The 18,845-nt window shown below is 42.7% G+C and overlaps 1 protein-coding gene across 1 annotated transcript in view; it reads right to left on the bottom strand.

Annotated features, from left to right (window-relative positions):
* LOC124261726 (phospholipid-transporting ATPase ID-like) overlaps positions 1–18,845 on the bottom strand; it is a 105,698-nt gene that overhangs the window by 23,150 nt on the left and 63,703 nt on the right. The window contains exons 6-10 of the mRNA XM_046696075.1: positions 13,662–13,760; positions 9,058–9,192; positions 5,522–5,592; positions 2,875–2,957; positions 465–712 (exon numbers count right to left, since the gene is read on the bottom strand). Coding sequence (XP_046552031.1) covers positions 465–712; positions 2,875–2,957; positions 5,522–5,592; positions 9,058–9,192; positions 13,662–13,760 — 636 coding nt within the window. The remainder of the gene's footprint in view (positions 1–464; positions 713–2,874; positions 2,958–5,521; positions 5,593–9,057; positions 9,193–13,661; positions 13,761–18,845) is intronic.

Below are 18,845 nucleotides of genomic sequence, written 5' to 3'. Positions count from 1 at the left end.
GGCTACTGAAACAGTGAAAGGTGATCTTAAAGATATTGAGACAGGTAATGACAATGACATAAAGTCAAATACTGCTGTAGACTGTCAATCAGGGCACAAAGTGATGCAACAGTTTGAGTGACGCAGTGCAATTCTTTGGTTTGCCCACCAGAATAAGTGTCTGTGAATATATCTGTGCATGGCCCTGGATGTTCAAGGGGTCACAGGTTCTAAAGATCAGCACCTGAAGTTAACCTGTCTGGTTTGGGAATTCCAAGGAGTTTCCTGAGGAATGTGGAAGTAGTCTGTCAGTACTTATTTTCATTCAGAGAACACCTTTAGTGTATGAGGATGGATCGAATTACGTCAAGGTGTTTCTTCAGCAAAATACTATGCATACTGATGTGCCCACCCAATCCCAAAAATAATTAGCCCTTGCAAGCCGGTTGTCCTAAATCCAATACATGTTACAGGCTAAAACTCACACCAACGATGAGGATATTCATGAGGCGATCGATGTGGGTTCTCTTGAACACTGTCTTGCCACTGTTCATCATCAGCTTGGAGTCATGGCCAGCAAAGATGACAAGTCCATAGCACCACTGGGTGTTTCGCAAGACACATCCCCTCAACACCACCTTGTCATTGTCCAGGGAGTAGCTCTCTCCTTTCCATGTCAGCTTGCCCTCGAACTTGCTCAGCCGTATGTTTGGGGCCTCACTGATTATGTCAGCTGTAAAGGGACAAAGAAAGACATGAAGGACATAGAAAGTTTGAACATTTTAACAATTCTGTACTCCTCATTTTTTACTAAAGAAATTACACGTTGCAATGTGAACTGATGGGAGTCCTATGGTCGACCAGAGCAGAGACCATATGGTCTCTGACCAGAGCAAGTGCCAGCTTTGCATGAGCTTATGATCACTGCCTACAACAATAGATAGAGATTGAGTTTGTTTGGGTGTGATGTTAGAAGAGGCTGAAAACTTAGTTTCAGGTCATTTTCACTCCAGGGTTGTAAGAACAATAGAAAGTGCATAACGTCAGATAGGATAAGTTTAAAATTAGCCTTGCCATTACCTTGCAATGACGTACACACAAAAACTGGTTATTATATTCCCCCTCAATTTGCTTATCTGTTGCTTCACATATGGCATAATATTTTCTTATACAATGCCTGAAACAACATCACTGGTTATCAGCCACCGTTGATATTAAAAAAAAGTCAGAAAACAAATGTGCGATCTTCCACCCCACGTATAAGGCGACCCCTCTTTCCCAGACCCTTCATTTCAGGTAATCAAAACTCACCATATATGCGGCGATATACATTACCTCAAATACTCCGAAAATATATATTTGTTCATTTTCAATTAGATTATAATGAACTCATATTATCATTGAAATGAAATGAAAAATATATTTATGAAAGGGTTCTTAATTTGTTTTGATCTGTGACCAAAAACTGTCCCCTTTCCTCACCAGAACAGCAATATTTATCCAAAATATGAAATATTATTTTTAAAGTTAAGAGAAATGTGTGTACTGACATCTGTTATTTGAAACCATCTGCATCAATCATCCATGACAGGAACATGCTGACATATGACCTAGAAAATCTCAAACTTGAAATCAATAACAGCAGGCACAGATGTGTGTCCCGGGAGTGGTGGAGTGATCCAGAGGAACTTGACGTCCCAAAACATCAATCTCTACAGCTGGCCTTGTAATTGATCTGATCCATCTACAGCCCACATTCTTCAACTGGTAGCCACAATCAATATCATAAAACTAGTACTTGAAAACCAAAGTTTTTTTGGTATATCTACAATAGTCCCACTATGACAGTAGCCCATATATAATCAAGTCTGAACCAGATAATCCAGTGATTGTGTAAATCAGGAGGTAGGTGAGGAGAAGGCTGCAGTATGTGCAACATATAAAGGTTTAGGAATATCAGAGAGAGGTGGATGTTGGAAGGTGTGTGAGAGGTGGGGACAGGTATCATGTAGGGGGTTAGTATGTATGTGCAATAAGGGTGTAGGAATATCGGAGAGAGGTGCAACATACAGGGTGTAGGAATATCGGAGAGAGGTGCAACATATAAGGTGTAGGAATATCGGAGAGAGGTGCAACATACAGGGTGTAGGAATATCGGAGAGAGGTGCAACATATAAGGTGTAGGAATATCGGAGAGAGGTGCAACATACAAGGTGTAGGAATATCGGAGAGAGGTGCAACATATAAGGTGTAGGAATATCGGAGAGAGGTGCAACATACAGGGTGTAGGAATATCGGAGAGAGGTGGATGTTGGAAGGTGTGTGAGAGGTGGGGACAGGTATCACGTAGGGGGTAAGTATGTGCAACATATAAGGTGTAGGAATATCGGAGAGAGGTGGATGTTGGAAGGTGTGTGAGAGGTGGGGACAGGTATCATGTAGGGGGTAAGTATGTGCAACATATAAGGTGTAGGAATATCAGAGAGAGGTGGATGTTGGAAGGTGTGTGAGAGGTGGGGACAGGTATCATGTAGGGGGTAAGTATGTGCAACATATAAGGGTGTAGGAATATCAGAGAGAGGTGGATGTTGGAAGGTGTGTGAGAGGTGGGGACAGGTATCATGTAGGGGGTAAGTATGTGCAACATATAAGGGTGTAGGAATATCGGAGAGAGGTGGATGCTGGAAGGTGTGTGAGAGGTGGGGACAGGTATCACGTAGGGGGTAAGTATGTGCAACATATAAAGGTGTAGGAATATCTTAGAGAGGTGGATGCTGGAAGGTGTGTGAGAGGTGGGGACAGGTATCATGTAGGGGGTAGGTATGTGATTGGATATGTAAGGTGTTGGGACACAGACATTAAGAGGTAAGATACAAGAAGGCCGTGACAACTCACCATTAAACTCGGCCATCTTGGCATGATCGTCTCCAATGACTGCAGTCTCTGGCAATGCCTGCTTCACTTTCAGATTGGTCTCTCTGAAGAACACAAACACACATAATATAACAGTACGGAGGCTCACCTGTTCAAGGTAATGCATCAGCAAAGGGTTTAGTTAACAACACAGCTACAGTCAGGACAATTCAATCTTTTTCAATTCTTTCTTCCGATATTCCCGTCATAATATTGCTGGAATATTGCTAAAGCGGCGTAAAATAAACTCACTCACTCTTCTGATATATCTCCTATCATGCCCTTATTTGTCTATCACATTAGTTGTCATGTACTAAGAATCTCTGAGCCACTCATGTTTAATACCGCTTTACACCATCAAGCATGGACAAAAAGGTGTTCCCTTTCTTATAAACTAAATGGTGAAGACTGGAGAATGAGTGGGAGAATGTCAACAATATTTCAACTACATTGTTTACTGAAAATATATATTGGTCTATACTGGAGTATGCTTACAAGCAATAGACGACATAATGATCCCAGAATCCTGTTCCTTGCCATAGTCATATAGAACTTGATTGTGTACACTTTCCAAACTTCAATGCAGTAAGGAAGGGACACAGAACATGATGTTCATATTTATATAGCCAGAACAAATAGAGAACTACTTGCCCATGAGTTGGGATCCACCAAACTCTTCACCATACTGTACTGAGCATGACACCTGTAGCTAGACATCACACCACCAGACAGTGTAAAACACCACTGAATTTTCAAAGTGAGCCCTTAACTTTGCAGATTTACTAAACGATCTCTCACCAATACAATACAAAACACTAAGTTCGGTTGTTTCTGAGACTTCAATGAGAAGGTTGGTCTTTACCAACAGTACCAGCAGTATTAGTCTGTGAAATAAGCCTCTTGAGTGAGGACATACAGAACCAGCTGCGGTGAGTGAGAGGACATACAGAACCAGCTGCGGTGAGTGAGAAGACATACAGAACCAGCTGCGGTGAGTGAGAAGACATACAGAACCAGCTGCGGTGAGTGAGAGGACATACAGAACCAGCTGCGGTGAGTGAGAGGACATACAGAACCAGCTGCAGTGAGTGAGAGGACATACAGAACCAGCTGCAGTGAGTGAGAGGACATACAGAACCAGCTGCGGTGAGTGAGAGGACATACAGAACCAGCTGCGGTGAGTGAGAGGACATACAGAACCAGCTGGGCGGTGAGTGAGAGGACATACAGAACCAGCTGCATGTGAGTGAGAGGACATACAGAACCAGCTGGGTGAGTGAGAGGACATACAGAACCAGCTGCGTGTGAGTGAGAGGACATACAGAACCAGCTGCGGTGAGTGAGAGGACATACAGAACCAGCTGGGGTGAGGTGAGGAGAGGACATACAGAACCAGCTGCGGTGAGTGAGAGGACATACAGAACCAGCTGCGGTGAGTGAGAGGACATACAGAACCAGCTGGGGTGAGTGAGAGGACATACAGAACCAGCTGCGGTGAGTGAGAGGGACATACAGAACCAGCTGGGCGGTGAGTGAGAGGACATACAGAACCAGCTGCAGTGAGTGAGAGGACATACAGAACCAGCTGCAGGTGAGTGAGAGGACATACAGAACCAGCTGCCGGTGAGTGAGAGGACATACAGAACCAGCTGGGTGAGTGAGAGGACATACAGAACCAGCTGCGGTGAGTGAGAGGACATACAGAACCAGCTGCGGTGAGTGAGAGGACATACAGAACCAGCTGCGGTGAGTGAGAGGACATACAGAACCAGCTGGGGTGAGTGAGAGGACATACAGAACCAGCTGGGGTGAGTGAGAGGACATACAGAACCAGCTGCGGTGAGTGAGAGGACATACAGAACCAGCTGCGGTGAGTGAGAGGACATACAGAACCAGCTCGCGGTGAGTGAGAGAGGACATACAGAACCAGCTGCGGTGAGTGAGGAAGGACATACAGAACCAGCTGCGGTGAGTGAGAGGACATACAGAACCAGCTGAGTGAGAGGACATACAGAACCAGCTGGAGTGAGGAGAGGACATACAGAACCAGCTGGGGTGAGTGAGAGGACATACAGAACCAGCTGCGGTGAGTGAGAGGACATACAGAACCAGCTGGGGTGAGTGAGAGGACATACAGAACCAGCTGGGGTGAGTGAGAGGACATACAGAACCAGCTGGGGTGAGTGAGAGGACATACAGAACCAGCTGGGGTGAGTGAGAGGACATACAGAACCAGCTGCGGTGAGTGAGAGGACATACAGAACCAGCTGCAGTGAGTGAGAGGACATACAGAACCAGCTGGGGTGAGTGAGAAAGTAAGGTTTTCTAGCACTTTAGCATATTCAAGCAATATCATCATAAGCAGGGGATATCATAAATGGCTTCACACAGTGTATCCATATGGGGAATTGAACCCAGGTCTTTGGGATGATGAGAGAACACTTGAACCATAAGGCTACCCCACAGCCCCAGAACCAGTTTGAACATGACATTGATGATTTTGGGAGTTTGGTGCTAACATGAGAACATATTCAATGGCAAATAAAATTCTTGGTAGCCTGTCACCACGGACTGAACAAATGTCTCCCCCAACCCCCTCCAGGTTTCACCATAGTGTACATTAGCTTACCCATCCAACTCTGCAGTTTCAATGTAGCATAAACTGTTGGGTTCACTCGATGACAGCAACAATAAGTCAGCCTGAAACACACAGAAACAACAGTGTAAGTGGTTCGTCATGGGAAGCAGCATCCTGGTCAGTGGGTCTACTACAGAGGCGCTACAGCATCCTGGTCAGTGGGTCTACTACTACAGCATCCTGGTCTGTGGGCTACTACAGAAGCTACAGCATCCTGGTCAGTGGGTTTAGGCTACAGCATTAAAGAGAGGCGCTACAGCATCCTGGTCAGTGGGTACTACAGCATCCTGGTCACTGTGGGTTTACTACAGAGGCATCCTACAGCATCCTGGTCAGTGGGTTTCTACGACAGAGCTACAGCATCCTGGACTGTGGGTTTTACTACAGAGTCGCTACAGCATCCTGGTCAGTGGGTTTACTACAGAGTATCCTGGTCTGTGGGTTTACTACAGGCTACAGCATCCTGGACTGTGGGTTTACTACAGAGCTACAGCATCCTGGCTACAGCTACAGCATCCTGGACTGTGGGTTTACTACAGAGCGCTACAGCATCCTGGACTGTGGGTTTACTGTGGGTTTACTACAGAGAGGCTACAGCATCCTGGTCTGTGGGTTTACTACAGAGGCGCTACAGCATCCTGGTCCTGGTGGGTTTACTACAGAGGTGCTACAGCATCCTGGACTGTGGGTTTACTACTGTGGGGGCTACAAGTGGGTTTACTACAGCATCCTGGTCTGTGGGTTTACTACAGAGGAGCTACAGCAGCTGTGGGTTTACTACAGAGGCGCTACAGCATCCTGGACTGTGGGTTTACTACAGCAGACTGTGGGTTTACGCTACAGCATCCTGGCATCCTGGACTGTGGGTTTTACTACAGAGAGCTACAGCATCCTGGTCTGTGGGTTTACTACAGAGGCGCTACAGCATCCTGGTCTGTGGGTTTACTACAGAGGCGCTACAGCATCCTGGACTGTGGGTTTACTACAGAGGCGCTACAGCATCCTGGACTGTGGGTTTACTACAGAGGCGCTACAGCATCCTGGTCTGTGGGTTTACTACAGAGGCGCTACAGCATCCTGGACTGTGGGTTTACTACAGAGGTGCTACAGCATCCTGGTCTGTGGGTTTACTACAGAGGCGCTACAGCATCTGTGGTTTTACTACAGAGGCTGCTACAGCATCCTGGTCTGTGGGTTTACTACAGAGGTGCTACAGCATCCTGGTCTGTGGGTTTACTACAGAGGCTACAGCATCCTGGTCAGTGGGTTTACTACAGAGGCGCTACAGCATCCTGGTCTGTGGGTTTACTACAGAGGCTACAGCATCCTGGACTGTGGGTTTACTACAGAGGTGCTACAGCATCCTGGACTGTGGGTTTACTACAGAGGTGCTACAGCATCCTGGTCTGTGGGTTTACTACAGAGAGGGGCTTACATCCTACAGCATCCTGGACTGTGGGTTTACTACAGAGCTACAGCATCCTGGACTGTGGGTTTACTACAGAGGTGCTACAGCATCCTGGTCTGTGGGTTTACTACACATCCTGGACTGTGGGTTTACTACAGAGGAGCTACAGCTACAGCATCCTGGTCTGTGGGTTTACTACAGAGGTGCTACAGCATCCTGGACTGTGGGTTTACTACAGAGAGCTACAGCTACAGCATCCTGGAGCCTGTGGGTTTACTACAGAGGTGCTACAGCATCCTGGTCTGTGGGTTTACTACAGAGGTGCTACAGCATCCTGGTCTGTGGGTTTACTACAGAGGCGCTACAGCATCCTGGTCTGTGGGTTTACTACAGAGGTGCTACAGCATCCTGGACTGTGGGTTTACTACAAACTCGCTTCAATATCCTGGTCCTGGTTTTGTGCAGAAAGTTGCTGTACCTCTCTACCTATTATATTGTCTGTTATTGGGAAGTGTATCTCCATTCCGTAATGATACAGACCCTGTGCCTATCCATCACCATAGTTCTGAAGTCAGCATCCAAGTCTATGGAGTTAATAGCTTATAGATAGGAAAGTCTCTCGGCATTGCTTCATTTGTTTCTAGCCCCAAACCAAGCAAGTGTTAGTTTCGAGGGTCTTTATGGATGGTGCTACAAATCAGTATTCAGTCATATTTGGGTCCTAAAGTCATTAATAAATATTTTTTTCAATTAGTAGAAAAAACAACATTAAAACCACATTACATCTAAAATGAGAAATATGTCTATCCTAAAATCATCAGTATTTCTGTTTGGGAATCACTGAAACAGCTAGTTCTGCTTGTGTTTCATGGAGGCAAAGATTTGTGGTTTGTAGACACCAAATGTTTTTGTGCTGCTGGATCTGGTAATATTCAAGATATACAACAATTACAATGAACTTTGAAGGTTTAATATGTCAGTTTTACACTGAAACTTCATGATTATCTTTTTGGCCAAAAATGAGACCTTTGCTACATTAAGATATCTTTTTGGGTTGTTTCATGGTAGGCAGCATATTCAATCAGGCCCTCATATCCCTCAACGAGCATTCTGATACTCTTGAGATACTGTAAATGTCACCTTACTACAGTATTTGTACAACACTGTAGACAGCTGTAGAACAGCTGCTTGTCTATCTCTGCGATGTTAGTATGATCAATAATAATGCCATGAGACTTCCCTTTCTATAAAAAGTTTGCTCTTTTCACGTTAGACAAAAAGTGAGAAGATGACTCAGGTGGATTTACTCAGAATTATTGAAATATGTTTGATAGGCATCTCTGGTAACTATGGCGATGTTAGTGTATTTAAAAATTTCAAATGCAGCTGATATGTTAACATTACAATCCAAGTTTCACGAGTTGTGGAGTATCAAGTGATTCATCTAGTTACTTGTTTCTCATATCTTGATGACAAAGATGGCTGGCTATATGAGGATAACCTAATCAGCTGCTAGCCTGATGCCATCACTATCAAGGCCAATTCAATTGTACTTTCTATACCTGGTTAGTCAGCTAATCATGTGAGCTAGACTAATAGGCACCAGACATTGCTACCAGGATATTTATACAATATTCTTGACATTTTTGGAAAAGTCTAAGGTAAACTCTGCTCTTGTTATTATAGGGTTAATACATATTCCTGAAATAACTCAGTTCATTTGCCTCCTTTAGGCTCAGTCAATTATTCCCATTGAAATGAGGGATTAAAGAAAGTCAGATTTGCTGTTAAAAGAAAGACATCTTGATATGCTGTGATTTAGAAAGATATAAATATATATGGACTTTAAGATAGATTATTTTTGGAACAGTAAACAAAATGATAGAATCCTATAATGCAGTTTCCTAACCCAAATACATTTAACATTTGGGTGAAAAACTCACTTTTAAGGGAAGACAAATGAACATGAACAAAATGAACGAAAGCTACCACATGACTAGCCTTTCTTCATTCTTGTCAAACGCAATAATCAAGGCAGGACTTGGCACTGGTGATGAAAGATGATGTCAACCTCAGAAGCCAGTAACAGCTACATTAACCTTTGTAAAAGTATACTTACAGCAACAAAGTCATTGTTTTTGAGTCGTATGATGTCGCCCACGACAACTGTGTGCCATCGTGCTGATACGATTGTGCCATCTCGCAAGACATCGGACTTCCTGTTGTTTACCTGTGCATCACTCCGATGACGTTTCTACAGAAGATACATTTTTCATCAAGAATCTGTGATTGAACGTCAGAACAAATTCCTGCCAGGAATGCCTTGTCACAAAAAAGCTTTATTGTAATGACAATTGAGAAATTAATATGCTTACTTTTTTCTTATAGTAATGGGATAAACAGAGAAAATATCATCAACTCTGCATCAATCAGATGAACTTTTATACATTCTCCTTTATCATAAATAATATTACAAATGAATGTATAAATTACATGAGTTTCAATATTTCATAACTGTAATGAGTCAAGGCTGTCCACAAAATATCAATTCTTTCTCAATCCTAAACCAATTTATCAAATACTAGTAATACCTTTCCATTAAAGCATTGACTGGGATATCAGCAGGTTGAAAGAATAAACCTTGAAACTAATTCCCATTGAATAACAATCAATATTGTTTAACGGACATAGTTCCTTATCTGGCAGTGGAAGTCACTCTGTTATGGCTGAACAGGTCTGGTATCCTCATACAAAGCCAACATCATCCATGTGGTTAAACTATTAGCATATAAATTACACCAACAGCAGCCACCACTAGGCCTGCTTGTAATACTGTCAGCTCAACAGGTTGTACATGGCGATGCCAGCAATGAAAATCACATTCATGTTTGATGCTCTTACTTTCAGGCTAGCAAGTTTAATTACTTCAGACATCAGTAAAAGTATGCAGCTCCTTTAACATGCAATGTGTCATTACTGTTTGGATGGAATCATTATCTGTGTCTCACTTATCCATACATAACCCTACAGACTTGAATTAAGTCCGAACCTATCCATACATAACCCTACAGATGCCCCATAAGAACCCACTTATCCATGCCTAACCCTACCAGTCCTTCTTATCCATGTTTAACAGTACAGACCTCCACTAAGTCCCACTTATCCATATATCTCAGTACAGACATTCACTAAGTCCCACTTATCCATGTTTAACAGTACAGACCTCCACTAAGTCCCACTTATCCATATATCTCAGTACAGACATTCACTAAGTCCCACTTATCCATGTTTAACAGTAGAGACCTCCACTAAGTCCCACTTATCCATATATATCAGTAGACATTCACTAAGTCCCACTTATCCATGTTTAACAGTACAGACCTCCACTAAGTCCCACTTATCCATATATATCAGTAGACATTCACTAAGTCCCACTTATCCATGTTTAACGGTACAGACCTCCACTAAGTCCCACTTATCCATATATCTCAGTACAGACATTCACTAAGTCCCACTTATCCATGCATAACAGTACAGACCTCCACTAAGTCCCACTTATCCATGTTTAACAGTAGAGACCTCCACTAAGTCCCACTTATCCATATATATCAGTAGACATTCACTAAGTCCCACTTATCCATGTTTAACAGTACAGACCTCCACTAAGTCCCACTTATCCATATATATCAGTAGACATTCACTAAGTCCCACTTATCCATGTTTAACAGTACAGACCTCCACTAAGTCCCACTTATCCATATATCTCAGTACAGACATTCACTAAATCCCACTTATCCATGCATAACAGTACAGACCTTCACTAAGTCCCACTTATCTATGTATAACAGTACAGACCTCCCCTAAGACTCACTTATCCATGTATAACAGTACAAACCTCCACTAAGTCCCACTTATCCATGTTTAACAGTACAGACCTCCACTAAGTCCCATTTATCCATGTATAACAGTACAGACCTCCACTACATCCCACTTATCCATGTTTAACAGCACAGACCTCCACTAAGTCTCACTTATCCATGTATAACAGTACAGACCTCCACTAAGTCCCACTTATCCATATATCTCAGTACAGACATTCACTAAGTCCCACTTATCCATGCATAACAGTACAGACCTCCACTAAGTCCCACTTATCCATGTATAACAGTACAGACCTCCACTTAGTCACACTTATCTATGTATAACAGTACAGACTTCCCCTAAGTCCCACTTATCCATATACCTCAGGACAGACCTCCACTAAGACCCACTTATCCATGTTTAACAGTAAAGACCTCTTTTAAGTCCCACTTTTCCATGCATAACAGTACAGACCTCAACGAAGTCCCGATTATCCATGTTAAACAGTACAGACATTCACTAAGTCTCACTTATCCATGTATAACAGTACAGACCTCCACTAAGTCTCACTTATCCATATATCTCAGGACAGACCTCCACTTATTTATGTATAACAGTACAGACCTCCCCTAAGTCCCACTTATCCATATATCTCAGGACAGACCTCCACTAAGTCCCACTTATCCATGTTTAACAGTACAGACCTCCCCTAAGTCCCACTTATCAGTATATATCTCAGTACAGACATTCACTAAGTCCCGCTTATCCATGCATAACAGTACAGACCTCCACTATGTCCCACTCATCCATGTATAACAGTACAGACCTCCACTAAGTCCCACTAATCCATATATCTCGGTACAGACATTCACTAAGTCCCACTTATCCATATATCTCAGGACAGATCTCAACTAAGTCCTACTTATCCATGTATAACAGTACAGACCTCAACTAAGTCCCACTTATCGATATATCTCAGTACAGACCTCCACTAAGTCCCACTTATCTATGTATAGCAGTACAGACCTCCCCTAAGTCTCACTTATCCATGTATAACAGTACAGACATTCACTAAGTCCCACTTATCCATGCATAACAGTACAGTCCTCCACTAAGTCCCACTAGTCCATATATCCCAGTACAGACATTCACTAAGTCCCACTTATCCATGCATAACAGTACAGACCTCCACTATGTCCCACTCATCCATGTATAACAGTACAGACCTCCACTAAGTCCCACTAATCCATATATCTCGGTACAGACATTCACTAAGTCCCACTTATCCATATATCTCAGGACAGATCTCAACTAAGTCCTACTTATCCATGTATAACAGTACAGACCTCAACTAAGTCCCACTTATCGATATATCTCAGTACAGACCTCCACTAAGTCCCACTTATCGATATATCTCAGTACAGACCTCCACTAAGTCCCACTTATCCATATATCTCAGGACAGACCTCAACTAAGTCCTACTTATCCATGTATAACAGTACAGACCTCCACTAAGTCCCACTTATCCATGTATAACAGTACAGACCTCAACTAGATCCCACTTATCCATGTTTAACAGTACAGACCTCCACAAAGTCCCACTTATCCATGTATGTCAGTACAGACATTCACTAAGACCCACTTATCCATGCATAACAGTACAGACATTCACTAAGTCCCACTTATCCATATATATCAGTACAGACATTCACTAAGTCTGGGTTGAACTTATCCATATAAAACCCTATAGCCCACAATCCTACCTAGCTGCCTCCAGATTCACTCTGAACAACCTACTCTGTAAATATATAATACCTAACATAAATGTTTACTTTTCTCACAATGATCATGATACATGTTTATTATTGTCAGAATCATGATAATGTTTTAATGAAATAGGATCTCAAATCATATTTTCAATTTAAACAAGTAACTTATCAAATTCCACTTTAAGAGAACTCTGACAGTAACTATGACTTCTGACATTTATGTTTCTAGCAAATACATCTTCAACTGCTTGACATTACATCTGAATTCCATGAAAGCAAGATCAGCAAATGTCAAAAACTACATATTCAAATGGAAAGGTCAGGTGCATTAATGCTGAGTGAAGACCGCTACTGTTGTAAGTGTTGTTACACAAGTTAGCATGATGTTTGGTAAGCATGAATATTATCTGTTCATTAAGCAGACCCAGCAGTCATCAGCTGTTCTAGCATCGCAGTGCTAAGCACTGCAGTATATATAGCAGGCTTATATTGGTTATTGCAAGGTCAAGGCAGTGGATGTTGTTTCTGCAGGGTTGGAAGCTTCAGATCAGGAAACAGGGCATGAGAAGCTGGAATCAGTACGGGAGTACTCCATGTGTCAGCCTTTGGGACACAACTCTGCCAGAACATTCTTGAGTACAAGGCTGTGCTGGATGGATTGAAAAGCTTACCGGTATACCAGGCCCTATTTTGGTCGGGGAATGTATGAGTGAATATGAAGCTTGTGCAATGGATTCAAGTTCCAGTTAACTTTTCCAAAACATAAGGTAGATTCTGTCATCTCGTATCCACTGACAATATGAATGAACTTGGATTGCCATTTGGAGAATTAACATCAGGAAATACTATATATATATCTGTTTACCATGAAACATGAGTTACCATTAGATGATATACAAAAATTGACTACCAGGACATCTAAAAATTACTCCATATATTTAATGGAATGAATATAGAACATGAACCTAATTAAATAATCAAACATTACAAGAAAACTATTCCAAGAATCCCAAATGAATTTAATTACTCTACAGTGAGTAGAGTAATGTAAGAGACATCCTCACTCCAACTACAGACGACATCGGGCACTTACAAAGTCATCGACAGCGTCCTTGATGGCAGTGACTATAAGCACAACGACGAGCGGTATGACCGTAGTGAGGGGAGTGAGGGATGAGACCACGGGCATCACCTAGAGACATACACATCCCACACTGTATAGCAACTGCCTGTCACCAACAAAGGGAAGCCAAACTCTGCAGTCGCAAATAAACTTCTCTGGCACGATGAAAGACTTTGAACATGGAGAAGAGAGATGCACACAGACAAGCATAAAGCAACTGTCATCTGATTTCAGAAGACTTTGGGGATGCAGAGCTATTTCACAAAGAAAGACGCAAAAACAAAACTTGGGAATGTACAAATTACTGCTTTTCCAATGAAATCTTGTAACCTGCTTCTTATCATAACTCTTTTGTTTCTTCATAAACATGTCAATCAGTTTCAGTCAGTTCTTTAAAGCATGTTTATCTTGATACCCATGTTTTGGTAAGCCCTAATTCAATCCCTGCACTTATACGTTATGCTGTTCTTTCAGCAACATCTCTCTCTCCTTGCAAAACAGATTCCCAGATCCCTTGAATCAACAAAACATGAAGTTGCTAAGGGTAGCCATCATTGTGACATTCTCCCTGTCCTGACAGTTATGAAAGATTCTCTAGCCAGACAATGTTTTCCTCCTATCAGCCTTCTCACTGTCACCATGCAACATACACAATCTATTTCCTACTTACTCAATCGATTTTGTTGATGGTCCTTTGACAGAACAGCCAACTGATCAAATAGACCTTACTTGCTGTCATTTGGTTGTGTCATATCAGTGGGACTGTCTCGCTTCCACAATCACCACACTGTAGTTCAAGGGATACGTTTTCTCAAAACATAGCATCTTTTCTTCACACATAACCTTTGATATCTGACTACTTATGAAAGCATGGTGTCACTGTATGACCTGAGTAGGTCCACATATGTTTCAAGATATAATATAATAAGTATTGAGGGGAATTTTTCACAATGCAAACTATCATAACATAACTATCGGCATGGAACGCTGGAAATTCCATGTCAACAAATCCCATTATGTTTGCAAGCACACCAGTCACAAAACTATGGAAGCGGTGGTTGCTTTATTATAAGCATGTAAGCCAGTTGGGCTTTCATATTTGGGCATTGGGCTTTGTGGATTTCACACTTTCAAAGATTCTGTTTTCTCCTGTAATTAAGGTGGGGCCATGTTGTCCCTGGTGAGACTAACACTGGAGCCTGCAGGTGGGGTTAATGTTATGATGTGGGTGTGACTGTTGATAACATACATAGTAATTCAAAGCCAGAGTGTTGATGAACTAAAATCATGGAGAAGAAACAATATTATGTTACTAGAAGACTGAAGGCGATGGAGTCGAACTTTGCGTTAGATTGAATGTCAGTATTTCCGAGGATTAGTCACAATAGTAGCTATATGCAACAATGATGCATGGTGGATTAGCCTCATCATTGCTAATGTATAAACTCAGCTGAAAGAGAAGGAGTGAAGAATTAATTGGCTATCCCAACAAAAGATCAATTCATGTCTCACTCAAGTTCCAATCTTTAACACGGGACCAGCTGTGTGCCTGAGGTGCAAGTAAACGGGATCTACTTAATCTATTAAATATAATGTGATAACCTTGCATGCACTGTACGTGAGGAAAGGTTTCACAACTCTAAATTCATATTTAGCACAAAGGTGAACTTTGGTCTATATATATTTTTTATGCACACAGAAAAACAAGACTTCTGATGATGAATGCAAATCAATTTTTACAAAAGCACTGTTCTAAAGAATGGCAAATGGTAGATATTACAAAGGTATATGTTTCAAAGTGCACAGTGCAGGTTTACTGAAGTCTTTTATAAGACATTTCACGTTTAGAACCATACTGATTGTCCCTATACAAAATGGGAACTGAGACATGATTTGCTTTTTAGGGACGTAAACACAAAGAAACAAAACGGAACTATAACTCCCACATGCTCCTGCTCATGACACAGCACAACAAATCTTGAGCTGTCATCATGTAAACAAAATGGTGTAATCCAAAAAGAAATCCCCCACAGTATCACATTCCAGGACACAATGTATAGCACCGGACATATGAGGTAGTGTAACGTCTAGCCATAACCTAAAAATAGAAGATTAAATGAATACATTGTAAACAGCATAAACAGACTCCAGTTTCTTGTGATTGGCAAAATGAATCCATCAAAATAGCTGAATGTGCAGAGGGTATATGACAGATGCAAGCAAAGCACGAAGCAAATGTTATAATATTGCAGAGGGCTCGCAAGTGCAACACAGAGGCATAAGCTGTGCAGGGAAGCTGGCAACGTCCCGCCAAACCACGTGTCACTTACGAAATCATCGATTGCATCCTTGATGGCTGATACTGTGAGCACGAACACCAATGGAATGATAGTGGTCACAGGACTAAGTGATGTAATAGCTGGAATGACCTATCAAAGGCAACATGGTAAACATTGGCACATGCTGGTTCCAACATACAGAACACACAGACCTACAGAAACAACACATTAGTCACCTGCTTCCAGCATGCATATTGATTGAACAGGCTGGAGGAATGTAGGAAGCTGCTAATAACATGCACAAGATGCTGTAGTTTTAGTAATACACCACCAGTGCATCACTGTAACGTGTAAATGGTTGACTGGCTCTATCTAGCCAAACCAGTGGTTGATAGTATGAATGTCTGGACCAGACACACCATTGTTTGATGATGTTCATGTTTGGACCAGGCAAACCAGTGGTTGATAGTATGAATGTCTGGACCAGACACACCATTGTTTGATGATGTTCATGTTTGGACCAGGCAAACCAGTGGTTGATAGTATGAATGTCTGGACCAGACACACCATTGTTTGATGATGTTCATGTTTGGACCAGGCAAACCAGTGGTTGATAGTATGAATGTCTGGACCAGACACACCATTGTTTGATGATGTTCATGTTTGGACCAGGCAAACTAGTGGTTGATAATGGGAATATCTAGATCAGAACCATCACTCCACTGTGGCAGGTCACAGAATAAACATAGAGGTACTGAATATCACCCGCTGATCTCGATATCCAGTAACACACAAACATGGCTCCCCATTCATTCCTTAGCCAGAGACAAGACAGGGACGTGTTAGGAATTTGTTTAGTTACTGACAACAGACAGTACAGTTATGCTACAAGAACATGCCCAACGGTGACATACTATCATCAGCATGTGCATCTCAGCAATGGATGTTTCACTTGATGTTTGTATTTGCAAATAACAACAGCAGCCTCTCATAGAGGGATTTCAACACCGACTCTAAATAGGCAGGCTGCAGGTACATCTACAGTTGTTAGGTCCTTCTTTCATAAATACTTTTCTTGGGCTCCAGCTAACTTTTGGGGTTGTGGGTGTACTTACTCCTCTTATTGCAAGTCCCACATGGGTACAGTGTGTGAAGCCTATTTCTGGTGTTCCCCGCCGTGATATTGCTGGAATATTGCTAAAAGCGGCGTTAAGCCATACTGACTCACAACAACTTTTCAGCTACTTAACTCTATATAGGTTAGACGTACAAAGGTATTTATGATACGCTTGAAATCTCATATTATGTCATACTTCATTGATTTTTAGGCGTACATTACATGTGTACGCCCCTTATCTGTAGCCCTGCATTTCCTAAATAAGGCAATGTAATGTTGGTCTGGACAAGATGCTTTACAATCAGATCACAGATTAACGAAACAACAAGTAAAGAGCTGTGTGACATACAAAACAGAAATATTATGGCTGTGAAAAAAAAATCAGTAACAGCATTTGTTGATAAAACATGACAAAGCCAACCTTTGATTTCAAGATAATTGATTTTCAGCTGAGGTAACTTTCATGTCGCCGGCTATAGTGTGCAGATACAACAATGCTGGTGACTGACATGAAAGGAAAGTTGTGAAATGCCATTTCTGTTTATGTGTACGACAAACGAATATTTCCACACAGCCTAGCGTGATACCAGTCAAACTGCCTCATTGACATGCACAGCTAACGTGCTCTGGCTTTCTGCTACATGCATGGATACAGTGATACAAAGGTGTACGATGATACAACAAATCACATTCACTATCTGCCTCAAACAGTCGCGACTGAGTGAATGCCCAGTAGGCTATACCACAACAAGGGGTGCTGGTATCCCCTCTACCTCCGGGGCTTCTGTAAACCTACACCAACCCCTGGATCTATTCCTGCGGTTCTCACTACCACAACAAGGGGTGCTGGTATCCCCTCTACCTCCGGGGCTTCTGTAAACCTACACCAACCCCTGGATCTATTCCTGCGGTTCTCACTATCACAACAAGGGGTGCTGGTATACCACCTCTACCTCGGGGCTTCTGTAAACCTACACCAACCCCTGGATCTATTCCTGCGGTTCTCACTACCACAACAAGGGGTGCTGGTATCCCCTCTACCTCGGGCTTCTGTAAACCTACACCACCCCTGGATCTATTCCCAAGGTTCTCACTATCACAACAAGGGGTGCTGGTATCCCCTCTACCTCTGGGGCTTCTGTAAACCTACACCAACCCCTGGATCTATTCCTGCGGTTCTCACTACCACAACAAGGGTGCTGGTATCCCTCTACCTCCGGGGCTTCTGTAAACCTACACCAACCCCTGGATCTATTCCCTGTGTTCTCACTACCACAACAAGGGGTGCTGGTATCCCTCTACCTCTCTGGGGCTTCTGTAAACCTACACCAACCCCTGGATCTATTCCTCGCGGTTCTCACTACCACAACAAGGGGTGCTGGTATCCTCTACCTCTGGGGGCTTCTGTAAACCTACACCAACCCCTGGATCTAACCACAACAAGGGGTGCTGGTATCCCTCTACCTGTTGGGTGTTCTCACTACCACAACAAGGGGTGCTGGTATCCCCTCTACCTCTGGGGCTTCTGTAAACCTACACCAACCCCTGGATCTATTCCTCGGTTCTCACTACCACAACAAGGGGTGCTGGTATCCCCTCTACCTCTGGGGCTTCTGTAAACCTACACCAACCCCTGGATCTATTCCTGCGGTTCTCACTACCACAACAAGGGGTGCTGGTATCCCCTCTACCTCCTGGGGCTTCTGTAAACCTACACCAACCCCTGGATCTATTCCTGCGGTTCTCACTACCACAACA

This window comes from Haliotis rubra, unplaced genomic scaffold (genome assembly GCF_003918875.1).
Source record: "Haliotis rubra isolate DU_JTF1 unplaced genomic scaffold, ASM391887v1 Scf805, whole genome shotgun sequence".
In the NCBI taxonomy this organism is placed as follows: Eukaryota; Metazoa; Mollusca; class Gastropoda; order Lepetellida; family Haliotidae; genus Haliotis; species Haliotis rubra.
This window is presented reverse-complemented; position numbering and strand designations above follow the sequence as displayed.